The sequence below is a fragment of the Oryctolagus cuniculus genome, chromosome 1, assembly GCF_964237555.1.
Source record: "Oryctolagus cuniculus chromosome 1, mOryCun1.1, whole genome shotgun sequence".
Classification (NCBI taxonomy): Eukaryota; Metazoa; Chordata; class Mammalia; order Lagomorpha; family Leporidae; genus Oryctolagus; species Oryctolagus cuniculus.
The window spans coordinates 48512170-48539664 of record NC_091432.1 but is presented as its reverse complement, the minus strand read 5'-3'; the positions used below and the strand labels follow the sequence as shown (position 1 = coordinate 48539664).

Here is a 27495-nt window from a genome sequence, read left to right as displayed (position 1 = left end):
CATCTAAGGTTGGTCTGATGGCCCCCACATCCAGCCAGGGCCCAGGGCGGTGGGAGTGTCAAGGGAAGATGGGGGCGGGGGGCACTGTCAGCAGGAGGGGAGAGGGAGTTGGCAGCTGGGAATGGACGCATCTCACCAGTGTCCACCACAGCCGCCCCTGGGGCCAGGCCCAAGGCCTGTGAGCACGCAGTGGGGCCCCGCCTCCCTCTCCTTTTCCCTTTCTTCCTTTGCGCCCAGGAGGCCTGTGAAGGCAATTCACAGGCTTTGATTTTTGAAAAGGTGACTTTTACAAATGAGTGGGCATTTTCTCAAGTTAGCTCCTACAACATTAGCTAGGCAGGTGGATGATACTGACATTACCTGGCAGTCAACAGACAGTTCTCAAACATTTGTAAGAGGGATAAACGCAGAGGGCGGGCAGGAACGAGGGGATCATGGCGCTTCCTCTGGTGACCCGAGGGCTGTGCCGATGAATTCATTCATGCACACTTACGGAGCACTTCTGTACCAGGTGTTCTTGGTGAAGTACTGACCAAGAATACTTCCAGAATTGACCAAGATTTGATCCCTTGGCTCTCAAGGAGCTCATGGTCTGTTAGAGGTGGTGGGGATGGGTGGGAGGGGAACTCAGACATCCACAAAGTCAGAGAACTGGTGGAAAAAGTCGAGGAGGCACTGTGGACACCTCACACAGCACCGGAGGACGCTCGCAGGAAAGGTGACCGGGAGCAACTCAAGGTGATGGGGCGGGCGGTGGTGTCTTCCAGCACCAGTTGGTTCTTCCTCGTGTGCTTTGTGTCCTGCTTGATTGTGACTCAGCCCTGAGACTCTGAGGCTCAAGGGGCTAAGGGCCGATGTACCACCTGGCCCTGCTTCAGGATGGAGAGGAGCCCAAAGACACTTTTTCCTGATGTTAACAGGGAGGCCTGGGAGAGGCACAGGACTCGGCAGGAGAGGACTTGGGATTTGGGTCTCTAACGGGTGCTGAAGGGGGCAGGAGGGAGCGCTGCACTGCAGCAGCGAGAGAGAGAGAGAGAGAGAGAGAGAGAGAGAGATCCTTGTGAGAAGAAAGTCTGCCTCAGAAGTATAAGGCTTCAGTACCATCCGTGCGTTCTGGCTTGGGTGTGCGATGCAGCCTAGCCAGCCTACGGGACAGTGGGTGGAGGCAGTAACTCTGGGCTCCTCCTATGGGTGCTCTCTGGGCCATCTGATTGCTCCACCCTGTCAGCTTGGGCATCTTAGCAGGACCAGCTCAGAGAACAGGGACATGTGCGTCTTCCCATCCCCACAGCACTTGGAAGCTGTACTGGCTTCCATTGGTCCTGGGAGGTGGAAGACCAGGGGCTTTAACAGCCAGGGCAGACACGTCTCCAGGGTGCAGTGTTGGGGGCAGGACTCCAAGCACTGGTGTTCAAGGTCAGCCTGCAACTGTGGGTGGTCTCTGGCTGCAGGCAGGGGGAGCTTAGTGGGCTCTCCTGGGTTGAACCCACTTCTGGTCCTGGGCCTACTCTATGCCACCCTGCTCTGGCTTGGCCCTGGCTGGCTTACTTCCCAGTAAGGACCCTGGACCCAGGTGTATGGCCTTGAACTGGTCTCTTTATGCCTCCATTTTCCCACATGGATAATGAACATGGCAGATAAGATCAATGGCCTTTAAACTTTCTCAGGGATGCCCTTGTCAAATAAAATCTTATGTGAAAGCCAGCATATAATACAAGGGGTCTTCAAAAAATTCATGGAAAATGTATACCGTGACAAGGTGGCAAACTTCATGGTGTCATAATTGAAAAGGGTTTCATATTTTCTGCACCAAAATAAACTTGCTGTTTAATTCCACTTTCCTATGAACTTTCTGAAGTACTCTAGAGCTGATTTGAATAGGTAGGGGTGGGGACCCAGGCCTCTGTGTACTTGGCCTCCTGTCCTCATAGTCCACAAGGTGGCTACTGAGTCGCCAGGAGCCTCTGGGGTTCTAAAGAATGTAGTTTGGAGGCCACTCCACTGAACGGTGATGAGGCCCTCCAGCTCTGAACCTTCTTAAAGTCACTCACAGACCCAGGCTCTCTCCCAAGTCTCAAAGGGAAAGCGGAGGGGACAGGCCACAGGCCTCAGCTGCCTGGCTGATGACACAGGCAAACAGCAGATGACAACCTGTCTGCTTTCTGAGGTCCGCTGACCAAGGGCTTGTGGTCAGTCACAGCAGAGAGAGGCACTCTGTCCCCCAGAGCCACAGCTGCCCCCGGGGAGGCCAGGGTTCAGAGCTCTGTGCCCTGCTCCGGCAGGGGCCGGGCCTGGGGGGGAAGTCAGAGCTTGGGGCCTTTGGGCTGCTCTCCCTGTAGACTCCCCTTCCCATGCTGCCAGGCTGCGGCCTGGCCCTCGGGGGGAACTACACAGCGTGGCGACTGCAGTCACACAAGTCTCGCCCCAGAGTGCTGCCGGCCTTAGATGAAGACATACGTCTGAGGGTGTCACTGGTTCTGGGCTCCTTTGTCTGTCGGGAGTCTCTTCTCCTGGGTCTTTCCAGAAGTCATGTTTTTCTCCACTTACTCATCCCCACTCCCTTCCACCCCACGCCAAAGCCTTCTCCCTTGGTCCTAGTCATCAAGACAAGAGCTCCTTCTGTCCACGTATCCAGGCACAGTACCTCAATACCCTTGAATGAGCAAAGTATGAGTCCTGGGCCTGAAAATAAAATACTAGGAGAAGCTTACGGCTGTACTAAGCCTGGCCTGGGAATGCTGTGCCTTTTGCTGAATCAAAGGTTATTGGACCAGAACAACCACAGGGCTGGGCTTCTGTCTCTACCGGGCAGGGAGAAGTTGCCGTCCTGCCGCTGCTTTAGCTTTCCTGGGCTCGGGTGAGGACTGGAGCCCTCACTCTCACCTGCTCAGTGGAGGGACAGCCAACTGCTTGGGCCCAGCAGAGAGAAAGGTACTCTGTCCCCCAGAGCCCCAGTTGCTAGGCAGGCAGCTCCCCACCCTCTGTCAGCCCGATCCTTAGGGCCTCCCGAGTCCTTCTCAGACCAGTCCCACAATACAGCAGTGTGATTGTCTGGCGGCATTTCTGCTGGGAGAAGCCACTTTATTAAAGGTTCTCTATCGAAGTTCTCCATTTCAGGACCCTTCAGATTGGCTTTGGGTTGACGTTTCTGACTGTTTCCTTCTACTTTGCCTCTTCGTCAATGGCCTCTTGAGATTCAGTATCCTTGGTGGCATCTGGGGACGCACAGGCGACCTCGGGGTCCTGGACCAGTGCGGGGTGTGCTGGCAGCTGGCAGAGGGCCAGGGAGTGGCCGGCCCCACAACCCACGAGGAGTCCCGATGCCGACCGCAGAACCTCCACGGGCTTCGGGGCCCAGACGTTGGCTTCGGTGCCATCCCCGCACATGCCATGCTCGTTCCAGCCCCAGGAGTAACACACCCCACCTGTGAAGAAGAGGGAAGACGACTGTAGAAGTGGGTTTGGAGAGGAGACCTGGAGCCCTCACCCCATGGTCACGTGCAAAGCTCCGTGACCCTGGGTGGCACGCTCCCTGTCTCTGCCCCCACCCCTGCTCCTTGCCTGCCCCACAGGGGCTTGTGTTCCTGTGTTTTCTGTTCCCACCAACCCACACCTGCCGCAAACCTGGCTTTCTTCCGGGAGTCTTCCTCACTGTCACTTCCCACGTGTGGTCGGTCACCAACACTTGCTGACTCCACCTCCTAGAGTGCTCCCTAGGGCACGTGTCCAACATGACTGAGGAAAGTCAAAAAGCCCCCCAAAGTGGCTGGAGCCATGTACACTGCCCTCAGCGTGGATGTGAACCCTCCCCTGTCTCTTTGCCTCTGCTGTTTGCATTTCCCTGACCACGCTGAGGTGGGGCACCCTCAGCCCTGGAAACTGTCTGCCTATTTACACTCCTTGCCTGTTCGGTTCTTTGGGTTTGCTTTGTCCTTATTGGTTTGTAGGTTTTCTTTGTGTTCTCTTGTGTATATCATTCTTTGTTGCTATGTCTCCCAGAAGTCTGTGCTGTGTCTTCACTTTGTTTATGGTAAGTCTTTTGTTATACAAATGTATTTATAAGGGCTTGCCTAATTGCCCATTATGGAGATTAAACTATTTACTTAACCTGTCTCCAATTATCGGATGATTATGTTGTTTCTAATTTTTCATTATTTTGTATAGCATTGCTATGAACATCTCTGTGCATGAATCTTTGTCTATTTAATTATTTTCTCAAATTGGATTCTTAGAAAGGAATTCCTGGTCAAAGGACGCAGACATTTTTGAGACTCCTGAGTGCTGCTTTGAATACTGCCAGAATCCCCCTCTGAAAGGCCACCTGGGTATAACTTCAGCAATCTGTGGACGGCTCTTGGCCCTCTTGCATTGTTAATATTTATTAGAATTGTAGTGGCTAACGTCTTCTAATTTGAAGACCAAAAAATTCATTGTCTTAACTTGTATTCTTTTATTACCATCGAAACTAAAAATAAGTCTTGTACTTCTGATATTTGTATTTGTTCTTTTGTGTACCGTCTGCCTCCTATCTTTTTCCTGGTTCATATAGAACATTCTAAGTGCTCAGACACAGAGCTGGATGGCCTGGGTTCCAATTCCAGCTGTACCATGTATTAGCTGTCACCTGGGGCAAGGGATTTAGCTTCTCTGTGCCTCGGTTCTGTTAAGTGAGGATAATAATACTGCCACTCTCACAGAGCTGTTTACAAGGACTAAGTGAGAAATCTGTGCAGAATACTTAGAACACTGCCTGACACCGAGTACTACGCAAATATTTGCTATTGTGTCTTAATAAAAACTTTGCTGTTTTAAGATATTAACTCTTCCTCTGCCGTATTTGGCACTCACACTTTTTCTCAGTTTAACTAAATGTTGTTTTAAAATCTTTCAATTTCATGGATGTTTATGGTCTTAGGTAGTACCACTTGTGGATTTTTTTGTGTGCAAATTCCTTTCCATTGTTTTTGACAGTTGAGAATTTATCCCTATCTAGACCACAGAATATTCTTGTTGATCTGCCAACCTTGTGTAAGTCTTTATATGTAAATCATTATCCTGACAAACTTGTTTTGCTCTTCCCACAGAGGGAGGGGCTGGCTGGGCCCTGGGATTGCCCTTCCCTCTCCTTTCCCCTAGTAGGAAGGCATCACTGGCCAAACACAGATGTCTGCCGGCTTGGCCCCCGGACAAGGAAGCGCACACAGAGAGGATGAACCCCAGGCATCGCCTCCTACAGCTAAGCAGGAGTTTCAGCCAGGTCGACTGGAGATACAAGGTAGGAGAGTGGAAGAGGCTGGGTACCTTTGGGCCTCACTTGGCACCCGGTGTGGGCCTTGTGCCCAGGGCCTGGTGAGCGGCACCAGCTGACTGTCAGCGGGGATGGGGTGGGAGGAAGGCAGAGCTGACCTAGCAGCAGGACACGGCACAATGGGCAGCTGGCAGGTCCCTCTCCTCCTGCCAAAGGGGACACGGTCTAAGGAAGCCATGCTCGGGCCGGGGTAGCCAGAGGCCCAGAGCCAGGACTTTCATGCCCACTGGGTCGAGAGGCCTGGCAGAGGCCCAGACATCTCCTCCCTGATACTTGGAGAGAAAGCTTACCCAGGGCCGAGGTGCTCCACGTGCTTTACCTCGTCAAATCCCAACAACCCGTGTGGCAGCCCTGTGTGACGTAATGTTCTCCTTCTACAGGGTAAGACTGAGGCTCAGGCAGCCTGGCCAGGGGCTGCTAACCTCTGCACAGCACACACCAGGGCTTGCCAATGTGTTCTCTGAAGGGCAGCCAGGCAATAGCATAGGTTTGAGGGCCACATCACGACTCTGTCGCGTGTTCTCTTTCACCCTCTGCACACAGGAGCACACAAAAGCAGGATGCAAGTGAGGTTTGGTGGCTGCTAGCCAGCTCTTCATTATACGATGTCCTAGAGACCCTGCTGTCCTGGGCGTCACCTTCCACCTGCTACTTTAGTCCCCACCCACCTCCCAAAGTGCCCAACACACGGTGACAGCTCAACCCCACGGTGAAGCAGACCCTGGGGAGAGGGGGAAGAGGCAAGGAGGCCACACCAGTGCCAAAAGGCCCAGAGGAGAGGGAGGGCATCGGCAGATGGGAAGGCCTGGTGTGGAGTGGGGTTTCCAAACATGCTAAACAAACCTACAGGAAACAAAACAGACCCCAGAAAGCCGGGGGTACCACCTGCACAGGAGGCCATGTGGTGCGACAGCTTTAAGCGATGCACTCCTCCTACATTCGAGAAGCGGTTCCCCTCCTGCCATGCCCCCCCCCAACCCACAGTCGCTCAGGGCCCTCTTTGCAGGGCACAGGGAAGACAGAAGGGCCCTCTGGACTCTGCAGGGCGCTGCCAGATGGGCAGCTGTTATGTGGAAGTGAGAAGGAGAATGGGCGATGGTGAGCCTGTCTCTAAGCCCAAGGGAATATAGGACATCCGTTTGGGGGTTTGACAGCACGCCCAGCACTGGCTGGGGCCTTGAGGTTGCGCACATCCCACTTGGCAGATGGGGGATGGGGGTTGGCTCCACTGGCCCCAGGGTGTGGGGCCGAGCCTTGGATGGAAGTCCCGGGAGTCACAGGGATTCCCTAGCCCCTCGGAGTTCAGGCTCCCTGTTCACGGGGCTCCATCTAGGCTGTGACAAGTGATGGAGCTCACGGCCCGGCATACGTGCGACAGCATAAGAGCCCTGCAGGCAGCGGAACCTCGGCACTGGCAGGGTCTCTGGCACAAGCTGGGCACAATACCCAAATCTGTTCAGGCCTTGTGGCACCTGCTGGAGCTTCTTGGCAGCCCGGGTGCTCACGGGGCCGTATGGTGCTGGGACGGGAGCCCAGTGCGGGGAGGAGGAGGCAGCTTCTCTGCCTGAGGACCTTGCCCGGGCGGCATGGACTCCTGGACTGCAGAATGAGGGGCCCATTTCCCAGCCTCTCTTGCAGCTGGTTGTGACCAATGAGGCTCACGCTGATGGGATGCTTCCTTCAAAGACAGGTGGCAATGCCCTTTGTGACAGCCAGAATTCCAGCCACTGTCTCTGACCATGAGGATGGGGGCTGCAACCTAGGGATGGTGCTTCTCGGCCCCACAGAGGAGTCCCCTGGATTCCCACAGCAGCCCTCTGAGGTGGCCTGGGCTTGGTTTCACAGACGAGGTAACCAGGCCCAGGGAGCTAAAAGTGCTTGTCCATGGTCACATGGCCCCTCTACTTGGGACTTGAACCCAGCACTCCCAAACCTCAGGCTGTTTCACTAGTTCCAAGCCACATGAAAGATGGTAATAGAATTGCTAAATTCGTAGGTGTAGGCCGGGCCCTGTGAACATCACTTGTAAGCAGGCTTCACTGACCCTTCACACCTAACAGATGGCCTGCTGGGTGCTATCTACTAGCATCCTCATTCTCCAAAGAGGGGATCTGAGCTGTGCAAGGCAACACAGCCGGCGAGCAGCGGATGGATGCAAACCCAGGAAGCGCGGCTCCAGGCCTGCTTCTGTTGGTAAACTGTCCTCTCCTGCAAGCGCACTGCTTCCAGGTTGCAAGGGAAGGTACGGAGTGGTGTAGGAGGACAAGACCAGTGACAGAAGGCAAGTGAGAGAAAGTGCCATGCAGGGGCCAAGAACCTCCTGGAGCCCTTGTGAGTGCTGGGCCTGAGGCCCAAGGAAGCTCTGCCCCTGCTGCCTCTGCTGGCGGTGGGAAGAGGAGGGAGCGATGCACTCGAGAAGTCAAGCAGCTGTTGGTTCCCCCTGTTCCACAGAACTAGCCCATCCCACAGGGCTGCTGTCCCCCAGGGCCCAGCCAAGAGGGAGCGAGCAGGGCTGTGGACTCAGGAAGCCAGCATATGCGAGTGGAGGGAGCTGGGCGAACTTAGGGAAGACCTCTGAGTGTCTGGCTGCCCAAGCTCACAGGGGACCCACTTTTCCAGCAGCAGTTGGTGGGGTGCTCTCCAGGGACTTGCTGTGAGCAAGAACCGTGAGCGAGGAACCCAGAATCCAGGCCTCCTAGAGTGCTCTGGGTCTAGGTAGTGACCTCAGGATAGAAAGAAGGGGTTCACACTCCTGGGAATCTACCCAAGGGAAATGAAATCGTAAACATAAAAATGTATGAAAGAGCTACCTGTACCTCCATGTTTATCGCAGCTCAATTCACATCAGCAAAGACATGGAATCAACCCAAATGCCAGTCAACTGAAGACTAGATAGAGAAATTATGGGATATGTATACCATGAAATACTACACAGCAGTAAAAAAGAAAACAAAACAAACAAACTGATGTCTGGTCATTTGCAACAAAATGGATGAATCCGGAAAACATCATACTCAGTGAAACAAACCAGGCCCAAAGGGACAAATTCTGTATGTTCTCCCTGACTTGTGATAACAACAGAGCACCTTAAAGACAACACGCAGAGACGAAAGGGACACTTTGAGAACCAGTGATTTGGAAGAGCGTTTCTCTCTACTGTTGAGGAACAGCTTCTTATTCTATACTTTTGTTTATCTTTTCCTTTATAATCTTTTCCTTCAGATGATTCATTGAATTCTATACTTAACAAAGAGTTAATCATATATGTATAAAGTTAAATATAAACAGATTTCTCTGGGCTGGCGCTGTGGCATAGTGGGTAAAGCCACCGCCTGCAGTGCTAGCATCCCATATGGGTGCCGGTTCGAGTCCTGGCTGCTCCTCTTCCAATGCAGCTCTCTGCTATGGGCTGGGAAAGCAGTAGAAGATGGCCCAACTCCTTGGGCCCCTGCACCCACGTGGGAGACCCAGAAGAAGCTCCTGGCTCCTGGCTTCAGATCGGCACAGCTCTAGCCATTGCGGCCATTTGGGGCGTGAACCAGTGGAATGGATGATGTCTCTCTCTCTCTGGCTCTATATCTCTCTGTAACTCTGTCTTTCAAATAAATAAAATAAATCTTTAAAAATCTTAGTAAAGAATAAGAGTGAAAATAAGAAAGGGAAGAGGAAGAGGGAGGTGGGAGTATGGGTGGGAGAGCGGACACAGTAGGAAGAATCACCAAGATCCTAAAGTTGTAATTGTGAAATGTATGAAGTTTGCAACTGCAAAGCAGTACAGTCCATATAAATTCCTTATACACTTACTCCTAGGGGCACAGTTTAACAACTAGCCATAGGACCCCCAAATTCCTTAAGCTGGCTGATAAAAACAGCACTTAAGTGTTATAAAGATCAAATGTGTAAGATTAAGTGGTGAAGTGATCATATAGATACGATCAAGTGTTAAAGGATCATATAAATAGGACTAAGTGTTTGAAAACAATAATAGAATTAAAAAGGAGTGAAGGCTCCAACATGGGAAGCAGTCCATACAGCAGACTCATAGAATGACAATTGCTTTAAGTAGCACTCTGACTTCAGAATCAGCCCTAAAGGCTGATTTCCATTTTAGGCATGGAAAGCCAAGACACTCTGGAAAAAAATGTCCTATATACAGGACCCCTGCAGGTGAGACCCCAGTGGAAACAATGGCCTTCTAAGAAGGATGTACTTCTCTCAGAAGGGAGGAGAGAACTTTCACTTTGCTTATTGCCTTGTTGAGCCAGTGGATCCAAAAGGCTTCCATAGCCGAGGCAGCTCAAGTCAAGAGCCTTTGGTGATCACTGATGTCGTACATAAGAGTGTTATTTGTTAAATAAACAACAAGAGTCAACTGTGCACTAACTTCTCATACAGGACCTCTGTCCCCAAAGAGTTGTATCATGAAACTTAATCGTAAAACTTGCTCTCAAGAATCACTTCCGGCCGGCGCCGTGGCTCACTAGGCTAATCCTCTGCCTTGCAGCACCGGCACACCGGGTTCTAGTCCCAGTTGGGGCACCAGATTCTGTCCCGGTTGCCCCTCTTCCAGGCCAGCTCTCTGCTGTTGCCAGGGAGTGCAGTGGAGGATGGCCCAAGCACTTGGGCCCTGCACCCCATGGGAGACCAGAAGTACCTGGCTCCTGCCATCGGATCAGCACGGTGCGCTGGCTGCGGCGGCCATTGGAGGGTGAACCAATGGCAAAGGAAGACCTTTCTCTCTGTCTCTCTCTCTCTCACTGTCCACTCTGCCTGTCAAAAAAAAAAAAAAAAAAAAAAAAAAAAAAGAAAAGAACCACTTCCAGTTAGTGTATTATATGGAGGATAATATTATGTCTCATAAGTTAAAGTTATGTCTAAGAGCTCACAAGAGATGTACCATCCTTGGGTTCTTCTTTAAAGACAATTAAGTTTCTGAAAGGAAAGAAGGGGGAGGAAGGAAGGGAAAAGAGGAAGGGGGGAATAAAAACAAAATCACCTTCGAGAAGCAAAAACAGAACAGTCCTGGTCTAGACTGTTGAGGAACAGTTCTCTTAATATTTATATTCCATTCTTCCCTTCTTTTTTCCTTCATTCTTTCTGTTTCTTTTTCTTTCTTGGACTAAGTAGGAGTGGGAGGAGGAAGAGGGGGAGTGAGAGGAAGGGCGGGTATGGTGGGAAGAATTACTATGTTCCTAACTGTGTATTTATGAGATACCTACAAATAAAATAAAATATATAAAAAAAAAAAAGAAAGAGGGGGTTCAGGGCCTTACCTCCCTTGCCCGGGAATTGCAACAGCTACTCTACTTCTTTCTTTATGCTAATGCTGCAGGCCTGCAGGGGAAATTAGGCACAAACACATGCTGAACTAGGTCCTTACATAGAACATTTCCTGTCTCCCCACTACCTGTGAGACCTCGGCCTCTGAGCTGGCTCACGGCCCTCTGTGGTCTGCTCTCTCTCTCTGCCAGTTCACTGCTCCGGCTCTCCAGGTCCACAGCATGTACCCCGCATTCTCCCAGGCCACTCAGGCTGTCATGCTCGGGCCCACACTGCGACCATTTCTTTCATCCTAGGGCTGTCTTTTCTGGCTGAGGCCCTGTGCTGAGCATAAGACCCAGAGAGGAGGAAATTCTGTTTGTGCTCTCAGGGCCCGCAGCCCGCGGGGGGGTGGGGGGGGCAGTTCTGGGAGAAGACAGGGATGGGAATCAGTGGCACTGACATCTGCAAATGCTTTCACTGTAGCACGGTTTGTAATCATGAGAGACGGTGGGAACCCCGAAATATTCATCAAACCGAGGAGTGTTTTGAGAAATTAGAGACTGACCCCACTAGGAAATGGGTTGCAGGTACTCACAGAAATGCAGTACAGTCCTACGGTCTGACATGGGAAGATATCTAAGACATTTTCAAGATAAAATAGGTTTCAAAATAACATGCAGAAAGCACGACCCAAGCGATGTCAAGCCCCTATATGCTTTTCTAGGTACAGATTCCTAACAGTGTATCCCAAACTGAAAACAGTCATTGAGGAAGAGAGGCAGAAATGGGGGGTGGGTCATTATCATTTTCTTTGTGTTGTTCAAATATGTTAAAAAGCTATAACACAGGATGACTAAAATAAACAAATAAATAACAGTGCAGGCAGTCTAGAAAGGATGATATGCTCTATGGGATAGGAGGTGGGGGTCACTGGAAGTGGCAGAGGTTAATACTTAGCTGGGTTTTGAAGGACGGATAAGAGTTTACCAGTCTTCAACAGAGAGTCCTCATTAAAATGTGCCCTCTCTGAGCCGCTGTCACCAACCCTGATGCTTTGTTTTGCTGCAGAAGGGAATGGCGTCTGCGTGTAAGGCTGGGTCCTGCTGTGAGATCCACTTGCCGTGAGCCCTCTGTGGTACATGTGGGCACACCCACCACAGCTTTCCTGGGTCTGCAGGGATCCCTCTCTGTCTGCAGCAGTCTGTGAGCTGGGGGTGGGAGCAGGGCCCCGGAGCAGAGCTGTTCAGAGAGCAGTCCCCGGATGCATGGGCAGGCACTTGGGAAACAGCTAGTGCGTGGATGAATATGGCTGTGCTCTTCCCCCTGCCCGTGGTCTCTCTGAACACCTTGTTCTGTCTGGAGGGGTGTGTGCGCGCATACACAGAGCTGAGATCCAGGGCCATGAGCCCACTCCTGTGCACCTGGATGGTTATCTTTATCCCCGTCTACGGCCAGGGCCACCTGCTGGTCACAGGCCTGAAGAACAGAGTGCTGCAAGTCTGCCCCTGGGCCAGCGAGACGCGTGGCTCCTACAGAGAACGGCTGTGGAAGGGGTATGAGGACGATGGTCCCATCGGGCCTAGCTGCGGGAAGAGGCATCGTGAGCATGCTGCCCCTTCAATAATTAGCTCATCCATCATGCCAAAGGCCAATGATGCCCTCGAGGCAGGAGTGGAGGCAGCAGGAAGAAGCCATTCCAGAACCCGGAAGTGGGGCTGTTCACCCAGAGGAGGGTTTGTGGTGCAAAGTGCCTCCTGCACTTGGGAGCAGGCTGGTCGAAGGTCCTCTCCAGACCAGGATCCAGAGCAGCCCTGAGGTCTGGGTGAGAGGAGGTGAGGGCTGGAGGGAGGGAGGCCAGTGTGGAGGCTGTGGCTGTGCACCAGTAAGAAAGGTGAGGGCCTATGGAAGGAGGGCGTTCAGAAGGCAGTGGTCAGAACGCAGTGAGAATTCACTCTCACGGCCCCATTACCTCTCGCTGGTAGTCCTCCAAGGGCTGCCGACCTACTCCTGGGGCTGCCTCTACTGCCCCATCATCTCGGCTCACACAGCAGCTCGAGTGAGCCTCTTAAAACTTAGTCAGATAGGAGACTGCTCTGTTCTGACCCCCAGTGGCTTCTCCTCTTATCAGAATACACAGCAGCCTCCGGCTCCCCTGGCAGCGAGTCCCGCCGTGGTCCACTTTTCTGACACAGTAGCATTGACTCCCCTCGGGACCTTTGCACTCACAGGTCCCGTCATCTGGGGTGCTCGGGCTCCTGATACCGACAGGTTCACTCTCTCACATTTAGTATTTGTTCAAATGTCACCTTATCGGAGAGACCTTTCCTGTCAATTCTCTATGAAACAGCAATCCTCCCCTACCCCATCTCAATCTCCTTGTCTGCTTTATTCTTCACATTTGTTTACTGCTTGCTTTACTATCTTTCCTTTTGACCAAAACCAAGCTCTGGGAGAGCTGGGACTGTTTGGTGGACTGCTGTATGCCAGCCTCTGAGACGTACTTGGCATACACTGGTGCTCAATACATTCTGCTGCATGACTGAACAGGTGAATGAACGAATGGCTCGTAAGAGAATGGAGAGAAGGTCAAAGAGAACCAGGCAGGTGGGAAAAAGGAGCCCCGGGCATGGCTGATTGCCGCTCCCTATCAAGAAGAACACGGAGCCGTATGGGAGGCTGCCCTGGAATGCAGGGGTTACCCTGCTGGGGGTCCTGGGTCCCCAGCTGGTGAGGGTGGAGGATGGGATGAGACACATCAAAAGTCCTTCCGACCCTGGAGAACGTGTATGGTGATGGGGGTATGTATAAGTGTGTATAAGAAATGAAGAGAAGGGGTAGACATTTGCAGCATGTTAAGCCACTGCTTGGGATACCTGCATCCCATGTTGGAGAGCTGGCTCAAATCCTGGCTACTCTGCTTCAGATACAGCTTCCTGCTAGTTTGTATGGGAAGAAATGGATGGTGGCTCAAATACATGCGTTCCTGTACCCATGTGGGAGACCTAATGGAGTTCCTGGCTCCTGGCTTCAGCCTGGTCCAGCCCTGGCTGTTGTGGCCAACTGGAGAGTGAACCATCAGATCGATGATAATCAATCAATCTCTCTCTCTCTCTCTCTCCTCTGTCACTTTACCTTTCAAATAAATAAACATTCTAAAGGGAAGAAGGAAGAGAAAGAAAGTGGAGGCAGAGGGCAGAGTGGAGAAAACACTCCTCAGGGAAGCTCCTTCCAACCAGACAGAGGAATGGCCTTATTCAGGTGATGAACTTGAAGGGCTGGCACCCACAAGGTTGGGAAGTGCTCTAGAACTTCTTGTAGAACCCCATTGGTGGGGGCTGGGTATCTATCGTAGCAGTCAAGAAGATGGTTAACACATCCACATCCCATATTGGAGCACCTGGGTTCAAATCCAACACCAGTCCCCCCCCCCTTTTTTTTTTTTAAAAAAAAGGTTATTTATTTATTTGAAAATTAGAATGAAGCCGGCACTGTGGCTCACTAGGCTAATCCTCCACCTTGCAGCGCCAGCACACCGGGTTCTAGTCCCGGTCGGGGTGCTGGATTCTGTCCCGGTTGCCCCTCTTCCAGGCCAGCTCTCTGCTGTGGCCAGGGAAGTGCAGTGGAGGATGGCCCAAGTCCTTGGGCCCTGCACCCCATGGGAGACCAGGAGAAGCACCTGGCTCCTGCCTTCGGATCAGCGCGGTGCGCCGGCTGCAGCGCACCGGCCACGGCGGCCATTGGAGGGTGAACCAACGGCAAAAAGGAAGACCTTTCTCTCTGTCTCTCACTGTCCACTCTGCCTGTCAAAAAAAAAAAAAAGTTAGAATGAGAGAGAGATGTTCCATCTGCAGGTTCACTCCTCAAATGGTTGCCATAGCCAGGGAATGGGCAGGCTGAAGCCAGGAGGCAGGAGCTTCATCCAGATCTCCCACATGGGTGCAGGGGCCCAAACACTTGAGCCATCTTCTGCTGCCTTCCCAGATACATTAGCAGAAAGCTGGATTGGAAGTAGAGCAGCCAGGCCTTGAACCGGAGCACATGTGGGATGCCGGCACCGCAAACAGCAGCTTAACCCACTGTGCCATTGCACCAGACCCCAAGCACCAGGTCTTGATCCTAGCTTCCTGTTAATGTGCAACCGGAGAAATAGTTATGATGGCTCAAGTAATTAGGTTCCTGATACCTGTGTGGGAGACCTGGTTTGAGTTTCTAGATTACAGCTATGGCCCAGCCCAGCCCCAGTTCCAGTGGCTGTAGGCATCTGTGGAGTGGACTAGTAGAAGGTAGGTCTCTCTCTCTCTCCATCTCTTGCAAGTAAATAAAAAAAATTTAAGAATGATGCTCTTGTATGGACAAATGAGCAATGGACAAATAGATGGAAAAGATGGATTAAACAGTGGATTTGTAGATAGAAGTGGGTGAATAGATGGAAGGAAGAATAATGGACAGATGGACACACAGCTAAGTGGGTAACTCTTGGTCTCTCTGCCTTTCAAATAAAAATAATGAAAGAATCCCATTGCTCAAGAAGCTGTTCAGTTCTCTTTATCAATTTCTTTCTCTTTTAAAAGAGGAAAGTGGATTCCACAGTGAGGCAATACGGAGCCAAAGGTCTCCCTTCCTCCTCCTGCCCCTGCTCTCCTCCCCACCCCCACCTCTGCATCACTGCAGGCATCGCATGTGCTAGTCAGAGCAGCCCAGAGAGGCAGATATTTGGATCAACACCACGTGTTAGAGAAAACTGAGTCTGGAAGAGGTTCAGAAACAGCCAAGCGGGGAGAGGCAGAGGCCACCCCCTCCCCTGCCCCCCAGGAGTAGGAGGCAGGGAGGCTGGTGTGGACACATTTCCCAGTCACTTGCGGGGAAAGCGTGCCATGGCACGTTGGCTCCACTGGGTGCCTATTCTTAGATCTAGGGAGCTAGGGATGACGGATTTAGAACTTACGAGGTGGAAACGTGTTGGCCTGTTTTATAAACAACTGAAATCTTCCCTACAGACTGTCTTTCTGGATTCTGTGTTCTCTGTTAGAACTGCTGGCTCCCAGGGCTCATCAGCAGCCCTGGGAACGGAGATGGATACAGAAAATAGCCTTCTTCTGGGAGATCTCCTACGATCACATGTGATGCTACAGGCTATGTGTAGGACCCATCTCGTTTAACACAGCAGCCCTGGGAAGAAGGCATTTTGATCATGCTCTTTGGATGAAGAAAGAGAGGCTGGCAGGAGTGGAGGAAGCAGCACAGCCTGTGATGTGGTGTGAGAGCCAGGCTGTGGTCTAGCAGGTCTGATGTGGAGCCTGGTGCTGCCTCGGAGAGTCGGCCCCAGCAGATGGAGCGGTCAAGGCGTATGTCCAGCACCTTTGGATTTAAGTCCCCTCGGGCATTTGCAGAGAGCTCTCCTGTCCCTAAGGTTTCTGCACAGCAAGTGATCCAGCCTCCCTCAGTACGACTTGGGAGCCTGTCCCTGCAGCCAGCCAGCGCTCCCTCCTCTCGGCAGGCCTCAGGTTGTCATCACCCTCTGCAGTGTGGTTCCCCTGGCTGGCTGAGGGCGTTAGCGATGCTGAGCCCATCAGGACTTAGAAGCTGTCCAAGAGGTTTCCCCTCTGCTAGTGTATCCTGCTTTGGAGCCCACGTCTGCTGAAGTTTGCTGAACCCACAGATAAACTGCTTCTGCCTCACCCTGGGGTGGCCTGTGTGTGGGTGTTTCCCCCCTGGCTGGAACGTTCAAGTTGTCCTCATGAAGTACCATCTTAACAAAATCTCTGAGGGCTACCAGAAGAGGGCCAGAGGCACAGATGTAGCTCTGGGCCCAGCAGCAGCTAGACTGTTGCCATTCCCAGAACCTCCTTACATTGTTCTCCAATCCTGTTGGGAATTACCAGTGTGCAGGAGAGAGGAGGCCGGAAATCAGAGCAGTGGTGGGGGTAGGGGTGGGGGTAAGAGGCTCTGCTCTGGAACCCAGTGACGGGTCCAGAAGAATCCACATGTTGGAAGAACATTGAGGCCTACTAGGGTTCACATGGAAACAAGTGACACAAGCCTGAGCTGGAATGCTCCCTAGGGTTTCCAGGCATTGAGTAAAGAGCTCCTGAGTACCTGTTTTGTGTGTGGCGCTGTGCCCCATTCAGTCCCATTCATTTAGTGCACACTGATCCCACACAGCACGGGCCAGAGCAGGGAGACGAGCGCCCCTGGAAAGGGGAGCGCGGAAACACCAAACAGAGTGTGTCTCTTATTTATCTTTTTATGTTTTCAGACAGTAAAATTTTATTGAACTCTGTGTGTGTGTGTGTGTGTGTGTGTGGTGCAAAACAGGAAAAGACTAATAGAGTGATGCTTTTAATTTACATCATTTTTTTTCCTTCCAAACAGGCTATTTTTTAAGAAAAAGTTTAGCTTCTCAGCAAAATTTAGCAGAGAATTCAGACAGTTCCCATTTACTGCTTGCCCCCAACACACTTAGGGCCTCCCCTACTACCAACATCTGGCAGCAAAATGGTGCATTTGTTTCAATCGATGAACCTACATTGACACACCTTTATTGCTCAAAGTTCATAGTTTACATTAGGGTTTATTCTTGGTGCTATGAGTTTTGACAAATGTATGATAATGTCTAGCAACCACTACAGTATCACACTGGAGAATTTCACTGCCCTAAAAGTCCTTTGTGTTTTGCCTATTGATTTTTCATCTGTAGGAGTTGCTGAACAAGTGAGTGCAAAGTTACAGAGTGCCCTTAATAGTCCAGTGCGGTTCTAGTTGAGGGAATACAGCAATGGACAAGGCATAAGGTCCCTGTCCTCCAGAGGCTTACACCTGAGTGGAAGAAACAAGCAAGTAGACAACATACGAACAACTGGATGCCATTACTAGTCAGAGTCACAAAGAAAACAAAGCAGAGCACTCCAGTTCAGAAGGGCAGGTGGTCAGGAGTCTTCTCCAGCAAGGTGGCTTCTGAGCCATGGCCTGAAAGAGGAGGAGCCAGCACACAGACACCTGGGGGCAGAGCTTGCCGGGCAGAGATGAGCAGTACAGAGGCCTGAAGGAGAAGGAGGGTTGCCCGTCCCAGGTGCAGCAGGGAGGTCAACCATGGTGTGTCTGGGGCCAGGGGAGCTGGGGGAGAGGCAGGCCTTGAGAGAGAAGGGGAAGCAGGGTCTTGGGGATGCCTGGTGAGGAGTCGGGACTCTATCTGAGCATGCAGGGAGGCCCCTGGAGGGCTCTGCAGCAGGGGATGAGCAGCTCAGGGCTGCTCTCTGACGGCTCCTCTGCAAGGGCAAAATGGAGACAGCCAGCTCCACGTCAGGAGGCTGCTGCACTGCAGAGCACCAGGCGGGGCTGGACAGTGGCTCAGCGTAGGCTGGTAGCAGCGGAACGGAGAGAAACAGAGAGACTTAGCATCTGGTTTGCAGGAAGGGTTTCTAGGACTGGCTGCTGGATTGCATAGAAAGAGTGAGGGAAGACAGGAATCCAGACTGACTCCTTGAGCGATGGGTGAATAGTGGTGCTCTTGATGAAGTGCAGGAGGCCTGGGAATCGGGATGAGGGCAAAAACTGAGAGTTCTGATTCGGACATTTTAAGGTGGAAGTGCCAGGTACATGTGAATGAAGGAATACATTCCTCAAGAAGCGAGCTCTGGTGAACCTAAGCAGTGACAAGCCTGAGAGCTGGGAAACCAGGTAAATGACAAATGGTAGGAGCTGCCAGGTGAGTATGGGCAGCTCAAGAGGTCACGCTGTGCCTATGGTCCAGTGGGACCTAACTGGGTACTTTATCACTCTAAATCACAGCTTCCGTTTCTGTTTTTCTTGAATGAAGTGCATGACTGAGCTGAATGCATATTACATGGGCTAATAAATATCTTTTATGAGTGCACTGACTTCAAAAAAAGTACATAATGTTTGAAAGGAAATTGCCACTTTGGGTCATTATAACCACTGACCCAACTTCTCTTACTGATCCCACTGAAAGGAGCATCCTTCCCTAACCCTGGTGAGCAGCCAGGCTGGGGCACACAGGTGTCAGTGGGAGAAGGGGCGTGCCCAGAGGGTGCAGGGTTTGTCAGAGATTGCCGTTGGGGGCATTTTCTAATTCTGGGGAGTGTGAGGGCACCAGAAATGAAGTCTATGGGGTCGGCAGCCTGTGTGGCCTTAAGCCCTGGCTCTGAGAAGAAACACACAACAGAAGGTAAGGGAGCCCTTGTCCACATGACTGTACATGTCCCCAGCTGGGACTCCTCAGTCTCCCATGGACTCAGCACCAAAAAATAACAGCCCCAAGTGACAGATGCTCCTCCCAGAGGAGGGGCCTGGAGGCTCGGAGGCTGAGGCCAGGCACACGACGTGGTCCCTCAGTGCAAACTGCCTAACAGCATCCTAGCTCAGGAGGAAATCCAAAGTGTGGGCCTTGGCCTATAGGTCCCACACCATGTGGTTGCAGCCACCTCTCTGCTGCCCACTACTTCCACTCTCCTGCTCACCCACTCCCCTGCAGCCACACTGAGCTCTTGCTGGTCCTCCAACTAGACCAGCAAGTCATACTTGCTGGCTTCAACCTGTGCATAACTTTTCCCTGTGCCTGGAATGTTCCTCCCTCATCACCCAATTCCATCACCTCATACTGCTTCATTCTCCTTTTTTTTTTTTTTTTTTTTTGGCCAGGCAGAGTTAGTGTGAGAGAGAGAGACAGAGAGAGAGTTATAGACAGTGAGAGAGACAGGTCTTCCTTCCATTGGTTCACTCCCCAAATGGCCACTACAGCTGGCACTGTGCCAATCCGAAGCCAGGAGCCGGGTACTTCCTCCCGGTCTCCCATGTAGGTGCAGGGACCCAAGCACTCGGGCCATCCTCCACTGCCCTCCTGGGCCACAGCATAGAGCTGGACTGGAAGAGGAGCAACTGGGACTAGTACCCGGTGCCCCAACTGGGACTAGAACCCGGGGTGCTGGCGCCATAGGCAGAGGATTAGCCAAGTGAGCCATGGCACCGGCCTCATTCTCCTTCTTAGCACAGAACACCCTATCATAGATTTTATAAAAATATTTATTTATCTATTTATTTATTTGAAAGGCAGAGTGACAGAGGGGGAGAGAAGGAGGGAGGGAGGGAGGGAAGGAGAGAGAGAGAAAGAGAGAGAGAGAATCTTCCATTTGTTGGTTCACTCCCTAGATGGCCACAACTACTGAGGCTGGGCCAGGCCAAAGCCAGGAGCCTGGAACTCCATCCAGGTCTTCTACCCAGACACAGGGGCCCCAGGACTTGGGCCATCATCTGCTGCTTCCAAGGTGCATTAGTTGGGAGCTGGATTGGAAGTGGAGCAGCTGGGACTTGAACCAGTGCCCACGTGTGATGCTGACATTGCAAATAGCACCTTAACGCCAGCCCTCCATCATAGACTTTTGTCTCTCTCCCCCGAGAATGAAGAGCTCCATGAAGGCAAACATCTTATTTTATTCAACTGCCGTATCCCCAGCACTCAGAAAAGAACAAGATGCTCAACATGTACTTGCCCAGGAATGAGTAGATGTTCACTTCTCTTGAGGGGAGGCCACATCAAGGAGCTAGGTAGGCCATCCACAAGGACCGCAATCCCGAGGGACTGTGTGTGTGTAGCTGGTGAAGCGGGCAGGTGGGGTAGCCCAGCCTGAAGGCGTATTTTGTAGGATACCTGCTGCCTCGGCAGTGGGGTAAGGGAGACACTGGAGCTCAGGACAGACAGACTCTAGCACTGGCTCTGGACCAATCCTGTCCTGGCAGGCCTGCCATGGCCTAGTCCATTCAGCTGTTTGAATGAGCATCCATCTGTCTGCCTGTAGGCTGATCCTCTCCCTCTGAAACAAGGAGCCAGCTGGGCAGTGCAGACCCCAGGTCCTCACTCAGTGGGGTGAGAATTTGGAAATGGAGGCAGACAGGCTTGAATCTGATCCTGTCTTGTTACCTCCCATGCATGCATAAGCCATGCTTTCCTCATCTGAAACTCAAGACAACTACTCCCCCCCCACCACCACCTTTTTTTAAACAAATATATAAAGCACCCAGCACACAGCCCATCACACAATACATGCTCAAGCAATACTTTCTCTTTCTCCTATCTCCCCATCTGCCACTGGGATGGTCCCAGGTCTCCTGTTCAGGATCTAGCTCCTAGCCCTGTTTGGTCGCATCTATTTCACTCCAGCTATTAGCAAATCTGGGAGAATTCCCTAACACAGGGGCACATGAAATAATCGTGCCATCCCTTTTCCTTCCTTCCTCCCTTACCCAAGACCTCTTGTGTGGAACAAGTAGGTAATATTTCACACAGTTCTAGCTGAGGGTTCAGATTCATGTTTGTCTGAAGCATCCTGACAGGCACGAGCCACTAAGCATTGCTATGGAAACAGTTTTGTTATTCTCTGCTGTGTCATTTGTTTTCTGGCTCAGCCGCAGTTGTGGTACGGGGGGAAGGGCAGTGGATGAGGTACCCAAGGACTTGGACTCCTAGTGAGGCCTATCTCCTGTAAATATTGTGCCTAATTTCCTGCTTCTCCTTGGGTCTTACCTTCCTTAACACTAAGAAATAGGCCACTACATATAGTTCTCAATCGGTGGCCTAATGGCCACATGTACTAGTTAACAGGCAGAGTCCTGGTACCCACCCCAGACCAACTATGCATCTGGTGATGCAGCCCAGAGTTTGAGAACCACTGCTGTGAGAATTAGATGAGCTCAGTTGCTTCCAATCTCCCAGTGCACAAAAAAAGGTGACACTAAGATACCCGGGGCTGGAACAGGGGGGAGGGGCTCAGAGTCCCATATGCTTAGCCTCCCACTACTCCCAAGGGGCTCCATGGAGCACTGCCACTCCCCAGAGTACAAGCAGGAAATCACTGGACCAGATGGTTTCCAGGGCCTTCCCTAGGGGACAGGGATGGTCATCCGCTCAGTCACAGATTTTTATTAGGTGCCTGTTTTTTCTTTAAAGTCAGGAGTTCTACTATTTACTAGATGTGTAATCTTGGGTAAGTTACTGGGGCTCAAGATTCTCATTTAGAAAATGGGAAAATAACACTAGTTTCCCCTACCTTGCAAGATTCTTTGAAGGGTCAAATAATCCAGTGAGAACATCTATGAAAAAGTAGTCTGTTCCTTGGAAGAGATTCTGAAATATCAGCAACCATTATTACTACTTTTAGTAGTAGTAACTTATCTAACTGAAGTCTGGAAAACTAAACTAAGTCCTTAGAGGCCTAGGTTGTTACTTGCCTACTCTCAGCAACTAAACTTCCAGAAGGTGTTGCAGGGATCGGGAAACATCAGGCAAAAAACAAACAAACAAAAACCTATCTGAAAGCCATTAACCTTCTAACAGGGGTTTATCTGAGAGCTAAGATCCCTCATTTTGTTGCTTTCTAAATAGAACTTGCCTCTATTATTCAATTTTTCTTCGATGCTGGTAACTTTTATATATAATAAAAAACATTTTTAAGCCAACACTGTTGAAAATACTGTCTGGTACACTGTTCTCTGAGAAATTCTTCTTTTTTGGATGCTTTAAAATGAATTCAAATGAGGCACTCAGAGCAAGGGCAAATGTGAGGCTCTGCAGGCGAGGCACCACGCCACAGCTAGCCCAGCAGGTGGTCTTGGGGGAGCCACAGCTGCTCAGGGCCTCAGCTTCCACACGTACGCACTGACAGCACCAGCTCTAGTGACCTGCAAGGGTCCTCCTGGCCCTGACGGCTAATGTTTCAGGACAATGGCGTGTACTTTTCACCACACAGGCTGAGATTCCACAACACCTCTCCCCTGCTGGGGCTGCAGCCTCGCTGAGTTCAAGGTGGCTCGTGGAGACGACGCCACTCTTTTCAGTCTCCCATTTGGAGCTTCAGACTTTCCAAAGCACCCTCAGCTGCACCACAAACCGGAAGCAGGAAGATTAGAGAGTGAGCACAACCCACAAGTGGCTCACATAAGAGCTGCCAACTTGGAACTGATGGGTCATGCCAAAACTCAGGGTAGTTTTACTCCAAGGCCAAGTGTTCTTGATCTTACTGGATCACACCCTAAGAAGAACTGTGGGCCCCCAAAGCCTTCATTCAGTGGGACGACCACCAGTGTTGGAGTCAGAAGGTGGGAGCAAGCCCCTCTCCAAGCAGTTCCTACTGTGTGCTCTGGGACCAGCCACTCCCTGTTACTGATCCTCAATGTCTTCATCCAGAGCATGGACCATTATCCTGATAATTCCAGTGCTACGGTGAGATGTGTGTGAAAGCAAATAGAAACCTTTTGTATATGGTTCTGGATGTGAGTCCCATGATGATCATATACTGTGCCCAAAAGGAAGGAGGAATCTGCTCCATCCATCTGTCCTTCAAAAAGCTCACAGCACTGGGGAGTGTAAGTCCTGGGCCACAAGGCAGCTGGGTATGGGAGCTGAATGGGCAAGTCACAGTGCAGGCTGAGCTATTCGGCACAGACTCTCAGCCTGGCCTGGCTCCAGTCCTGCAGAGACTAAAATGCACCAACGCTAGAAACACTGGACAGGAGTACAGAACCCAAGAATCTGGTTAGTTCCTTCTCCCCATGATTCATGCATCCATCCCATTAGCAAACATCCTTCTAATGTCAGTTGCAGATAAAGTGATATTCGGGTGCTGTATGTATGCAAGGAAGCAGAAGGAGGAAGGAGCAAAGACGAATATGTTAGCCTCCATTCTTAAAGAAAACAACTAGACTCTTTCTATCTACCAGGAACTGCGCTGTACCACTTCTCTTACCTTTCCCAATCCCCAGTAACCCCAAAGGGCAGGGATGCTCAGGATCCCCATTTCAGCCACAGAAGCCGAGATTCAGGTCCATCTGTGCACCAAGTGGTGAGCCCGGTTCTTGGAAGATAGGGTCTGTCCAGATCCCAAGTTTTTAACCCCCCAGGTTCCTGGACCTCTGTGTGTCTGGGTGATCTTAGCCAAGCATTTTCCTCTCTGGGCCTCTATTCCACCTCTGAAAAGCAGAGGTTCTTTAATGCTCCTGGACACAGGAGGTATCACAAACACTGGAGAGTCGGGAGAGACATGCAGAAACGTCCGCCTATCGTGAGGAGTGAGGTGCAGCAAGCAGCTTGTTCCTTCCTCTCAGATGTAAATGAGGTGAGACAGGGTGGGCTTTCGCCAGATGTGGCTCCAACATGGGTTTCAGAGGGACATGGCTAACACCTGCTTAACTCCGTCAACGTCTGTTCTCCCACAATCACACTGCCCAGCCATCTACGTGCTCCACTTATTCCCACAGCCCAGGCCCTAGTTCCTGCTGTGCCCCCTCCTTTTTCTCTACCTCCCCTTAGTTTTTTCTCCCCCAGGAGATTTCTTCTGATTCTGCAGATTTCCTGCAGCGGATTATAACAGACAGAAAAGCTTGAAGAACCTCTCAAATACTACGAGTATTCAGCAAGAAGCCCCCATGACAGTGGGCTAGCATTTTCCTTTAAGACCCTGGTCTTCGCTGAATGGCTCCCTGACTTCATAACTTGCTTTGTCTCTAATGGAAAAAGAGCAGTGGCCCTTTTCCATCTGAATCGTTCACAGCAGCAGATGCCAGTAAGGTTGCCTGGAGAGTTTGGAAATGCCATGTTGCCATGGTAACGGCAGACCAAGGTTCGGGATGCTTCATCCCTGATGAGTTGCCCTGGCAGTGCCATACCAGGCTGCTGGTGGAATCTTCCTTAACAAACCAAAAAAAGAAGAAGAAGGAAAAAAAGCATGGACAAGAAACTGCTTAGCATTAGCGCTGAGGCTCAGTTCCTGCAAACACACTTGTGGGCTACTCACCTAGTCCCTTGGCTGGTAAGGAGGCCAGGCCCCGGCTCTCTGTACCGTGGCTCTCTCGATGGTAATATGGTTTTTAACTGGCTCAGCCAACAAAGCGGGTCCTCCCCAACTCCAGCCCCCAAATTACCGCTTCTCTTGTTTGATACCGCCAACCAGGGATCTGCCCGCGTGGACCCTAGCAATTAGCACAGCATCCGCATTTGCTGGGGAATTAAGAGCCACTGATTAGCCTAATTCCATGCCATTTATAGACAGTGAGTGTCAGCCTGAGATTGGCTTTTCCAAATGGTGACCCAGAGGGTAGCAAGTTCACGGCTTGAGTTTGAAATGGAAGCAAGGGCCTAGTGAGCCGATTGTGAGCCAGGCGGGAAGGTAGGGCTCATCTCTGGGGCTATACTCATATGTCAGCTGTTCCTTCTCCAAGACCTCCCCACCCAAGGGAACTGAAGACCAGAAGAAGGTGTTTCCAAACTGAGGTCATATGCATTTCCAAGTCAATTCCAATGCAGAAAGGAAGCCCATATTCCTTTGACTCCGTGGTGAGCCTTCTGGAAAGATACAGCCACAGAACTAGTGCACCTAAAATTTGGGGGTTCCTGGAGGTAAAGGCCTGAGTCAAGCACTAACTGGCTGAACAGGAGGACCCTGACACTTTGCTAAGATTTTTTTGCCATGCCACTACTGAAGGGCCTAAACCTCTCATCTGTCCTCCAAGTTGTTGCCTGGTTGAAGCCCCTTGGAATTTGAATGCCCAAGAATAATTACCTTAAGACTCCTGCTGTCAGACCCCTAGCCCCAGGGGCCCTCCAGGATGCTGACATTCCCAGGATCATGCAGACCCCTACATCTTGGATGGTCAATCCCTATTGCAATGGTTTGAACAGCATATAGATCCTGAACTCAAGAGAGTCAAATCCCAAAGTCATTAAGTTGATGGTACTAAGAGCATGGGCAGTTAATCCAATTGTGTTATTTAGGCCAGTGAGAAGTCCTTAGGTCACCAGGGGTATGCCTTTGGAAGACAGTTCTTGTGACAAAGCTGGTTATAAAAGCCCGAGTTGAGCCTAGCTACTCTTTGTGTTTCTAGGCTAACACGAGATCTTTTCTCCATACACACTCCATCACTACCATCCTTTGACTTCATCAGATGGTTGAATCAATGGGGTCTGTCCAATCATGGGCTGTGAACCTCCAAAATCATGAGTAAAATTAAACTCCCTTCCTTTATAAGTATTGTTGTAGGTATTTAGTTATAGTAATAAAAGCTGACTAACACACCTATCCTACCATTGCAGGGACTAACTCCTAAGCTAATATTGTTCCCCTGGGTTTTTATCCTCTCCTGCCAATTTGCTATAAAAGGATCCAATCTGCTTGTACATATCACACATGGGTCATAATTGCATGGAGTCAGCTAAGTGAATACTTGCTCACAGACACGGGGAACTTCCAGATCCCTTCAAGAAGACGAATTGCAAAAAGTGGCCTAAGGAAATAAATTTGGGATGATAGGTAGGGGGTATATCATTGCAGGAAATAGAATCTTCAAAAGGCCTGAATAAAGATTTGATTTTAATCAGCATCCAATTGGAAGCCACTAAGGCTCTGGGCAAGGGAGTAGCAGAATCAGAGCTGTGCTCCAGAAGCAAAATCTGACATAAAAAGAATCAACACTGTCATTGTTGTTGTTATGATACGTAACATCTGGGGGGCACTCATGCTAACAGAGGCAGCTCCTAAACACCTTTGACTGCATGTGGCAGGATGTCGCCAGGGAGATCAGTTTGGAGGCAAAGCCCAGGACAAAGAGGATGAACAAAGCCTGTCTCAGCAGCAGTGGGATGCCAAAGAGAGAGAGCAGAGAGGCTGCACTGAGAGATCTTGGCAGCAGTAAAGCTTTGGACACAGAAGGCTGAGAGGAGTCAGAGAGCCTACTTAGCTTGGAGCCTGGGAGGATGGAGGTTATACCTAGGTCTAGGATTTGATTAGCAGGCCAGGTAGATGAATCTGGACTTCAACTCCAAGGACACAGTCAAAATATTCCTCTTATCACCCCAAGTCAGGAAAACTTTTGGGGCAGAGCAGCTATGAAACAGGGTAGCTTTCCCAGGAAGACTTATTCTTCAATATTCTGCTCTGGTCCTACCAACCTATAAGCTGCTGGTTGGGGTGAGAAGAAAAGGACCCAGGGAGCAGGGAGCCTCTCCCTGCTCGGACCAGACTGCCTTCTTGGTGGTGGTCTTTCTATCAGCATGTGCATCAGACTACTGCCTAGATAGGGAGGAAGCCCTGGCTTTAACCCACCTCATGTGCTTCTCTGTCCTGCAGGAACCACTGCGGTGGGCCCTAAGGCCCTGGGAACCTGAACCCCTCAGGTGAAACACAGGGGCTGCCTGCTCTGGGACTGGCTCACACAAACCCTCTTCTCTGGGCGGGAGGGCTTCCCATCCGGATCCATCAGCAGCCTGTTCTCGATAGTCTCTGCCTGTGCCCAGACATCTTCCTCTGCACAGTCAAGAATACTCTCATCCGCTTGCCCTGGACCAGTCCAAGCCCGAGGTTAGCCTTCACAGCTCAGCTCAAGTCCTCCTTCAGGAAGTCTACAGCAATCGCTCCTTCACTGAACTACAGGGAAGTCTCAGAGTAGCAAGCGAAGCTAAGACTACTGGCCCAACTCTCTCAATTCTGTGAAAGAGGAATCTGAGGCCTAGCGAAGACGGAAAGAAGGGCTACGACTAGAACCCAGGTCTGTAGCATTCCCATGAACTTTACAGTGCTGGTTATTTCACACAGCCACCTCAGGGACTGTGACGCTGTCTGTAGAACAATGGCTTCCGCATCTGCGTATCCTTTACATTGCCTGGCACAGGGCCCTGGATTGAAGGTGTCTCAGGAACCAGAATCCTCAATAGCCAAAGGCTTAGGAAGGCAACAGGTCCCAAGAAAAAGCAGGACACAGGTAAAGGGGAAAAAACAAACAAACAAGCAAGCAAGCAAACAAACAAACCAAAAACCTTCCTTCCAGCAATTCTCCACTGTTCTGGGACTCAAGCCAAGCCCAGCCACCAGGCTGGGGGTGGGAATAGATCAGATGATGCATTCAAAGGAGACTTTTACATCCGA

At 51.0% G+C, this 27495-nt stretch overlaps 1 protein-coding gene across 6 annotated transcripts in view; it reads right to left on the bottom strand.

Annotated features, from left to right (window-relative positions):
• Positions 1-3060: 3060 nt before the first annotated feature.
• Positions 3061-27495, bottom strand: part of SERGEF (secretion regulating guanine nucleotide exchange factor) — a 248292-nt gene continuing 223857 nt past the window's right edge. For all 6 annotated transcript variants that reach the window (XM_008275115.4, XM_070072692.1, XM_070072734.1 and 3 more), the window contains one exon: positions 3061-3425. In XM_008275115.4, the coding sequence (XP_008273337.3) occupies positions 3163-3425 (263 nt within the window). In that variant the 3' untranslated portion in view covers positions 3061-3162. The remainder of the gene's footprint in view (positions 3426-27495) is intronic.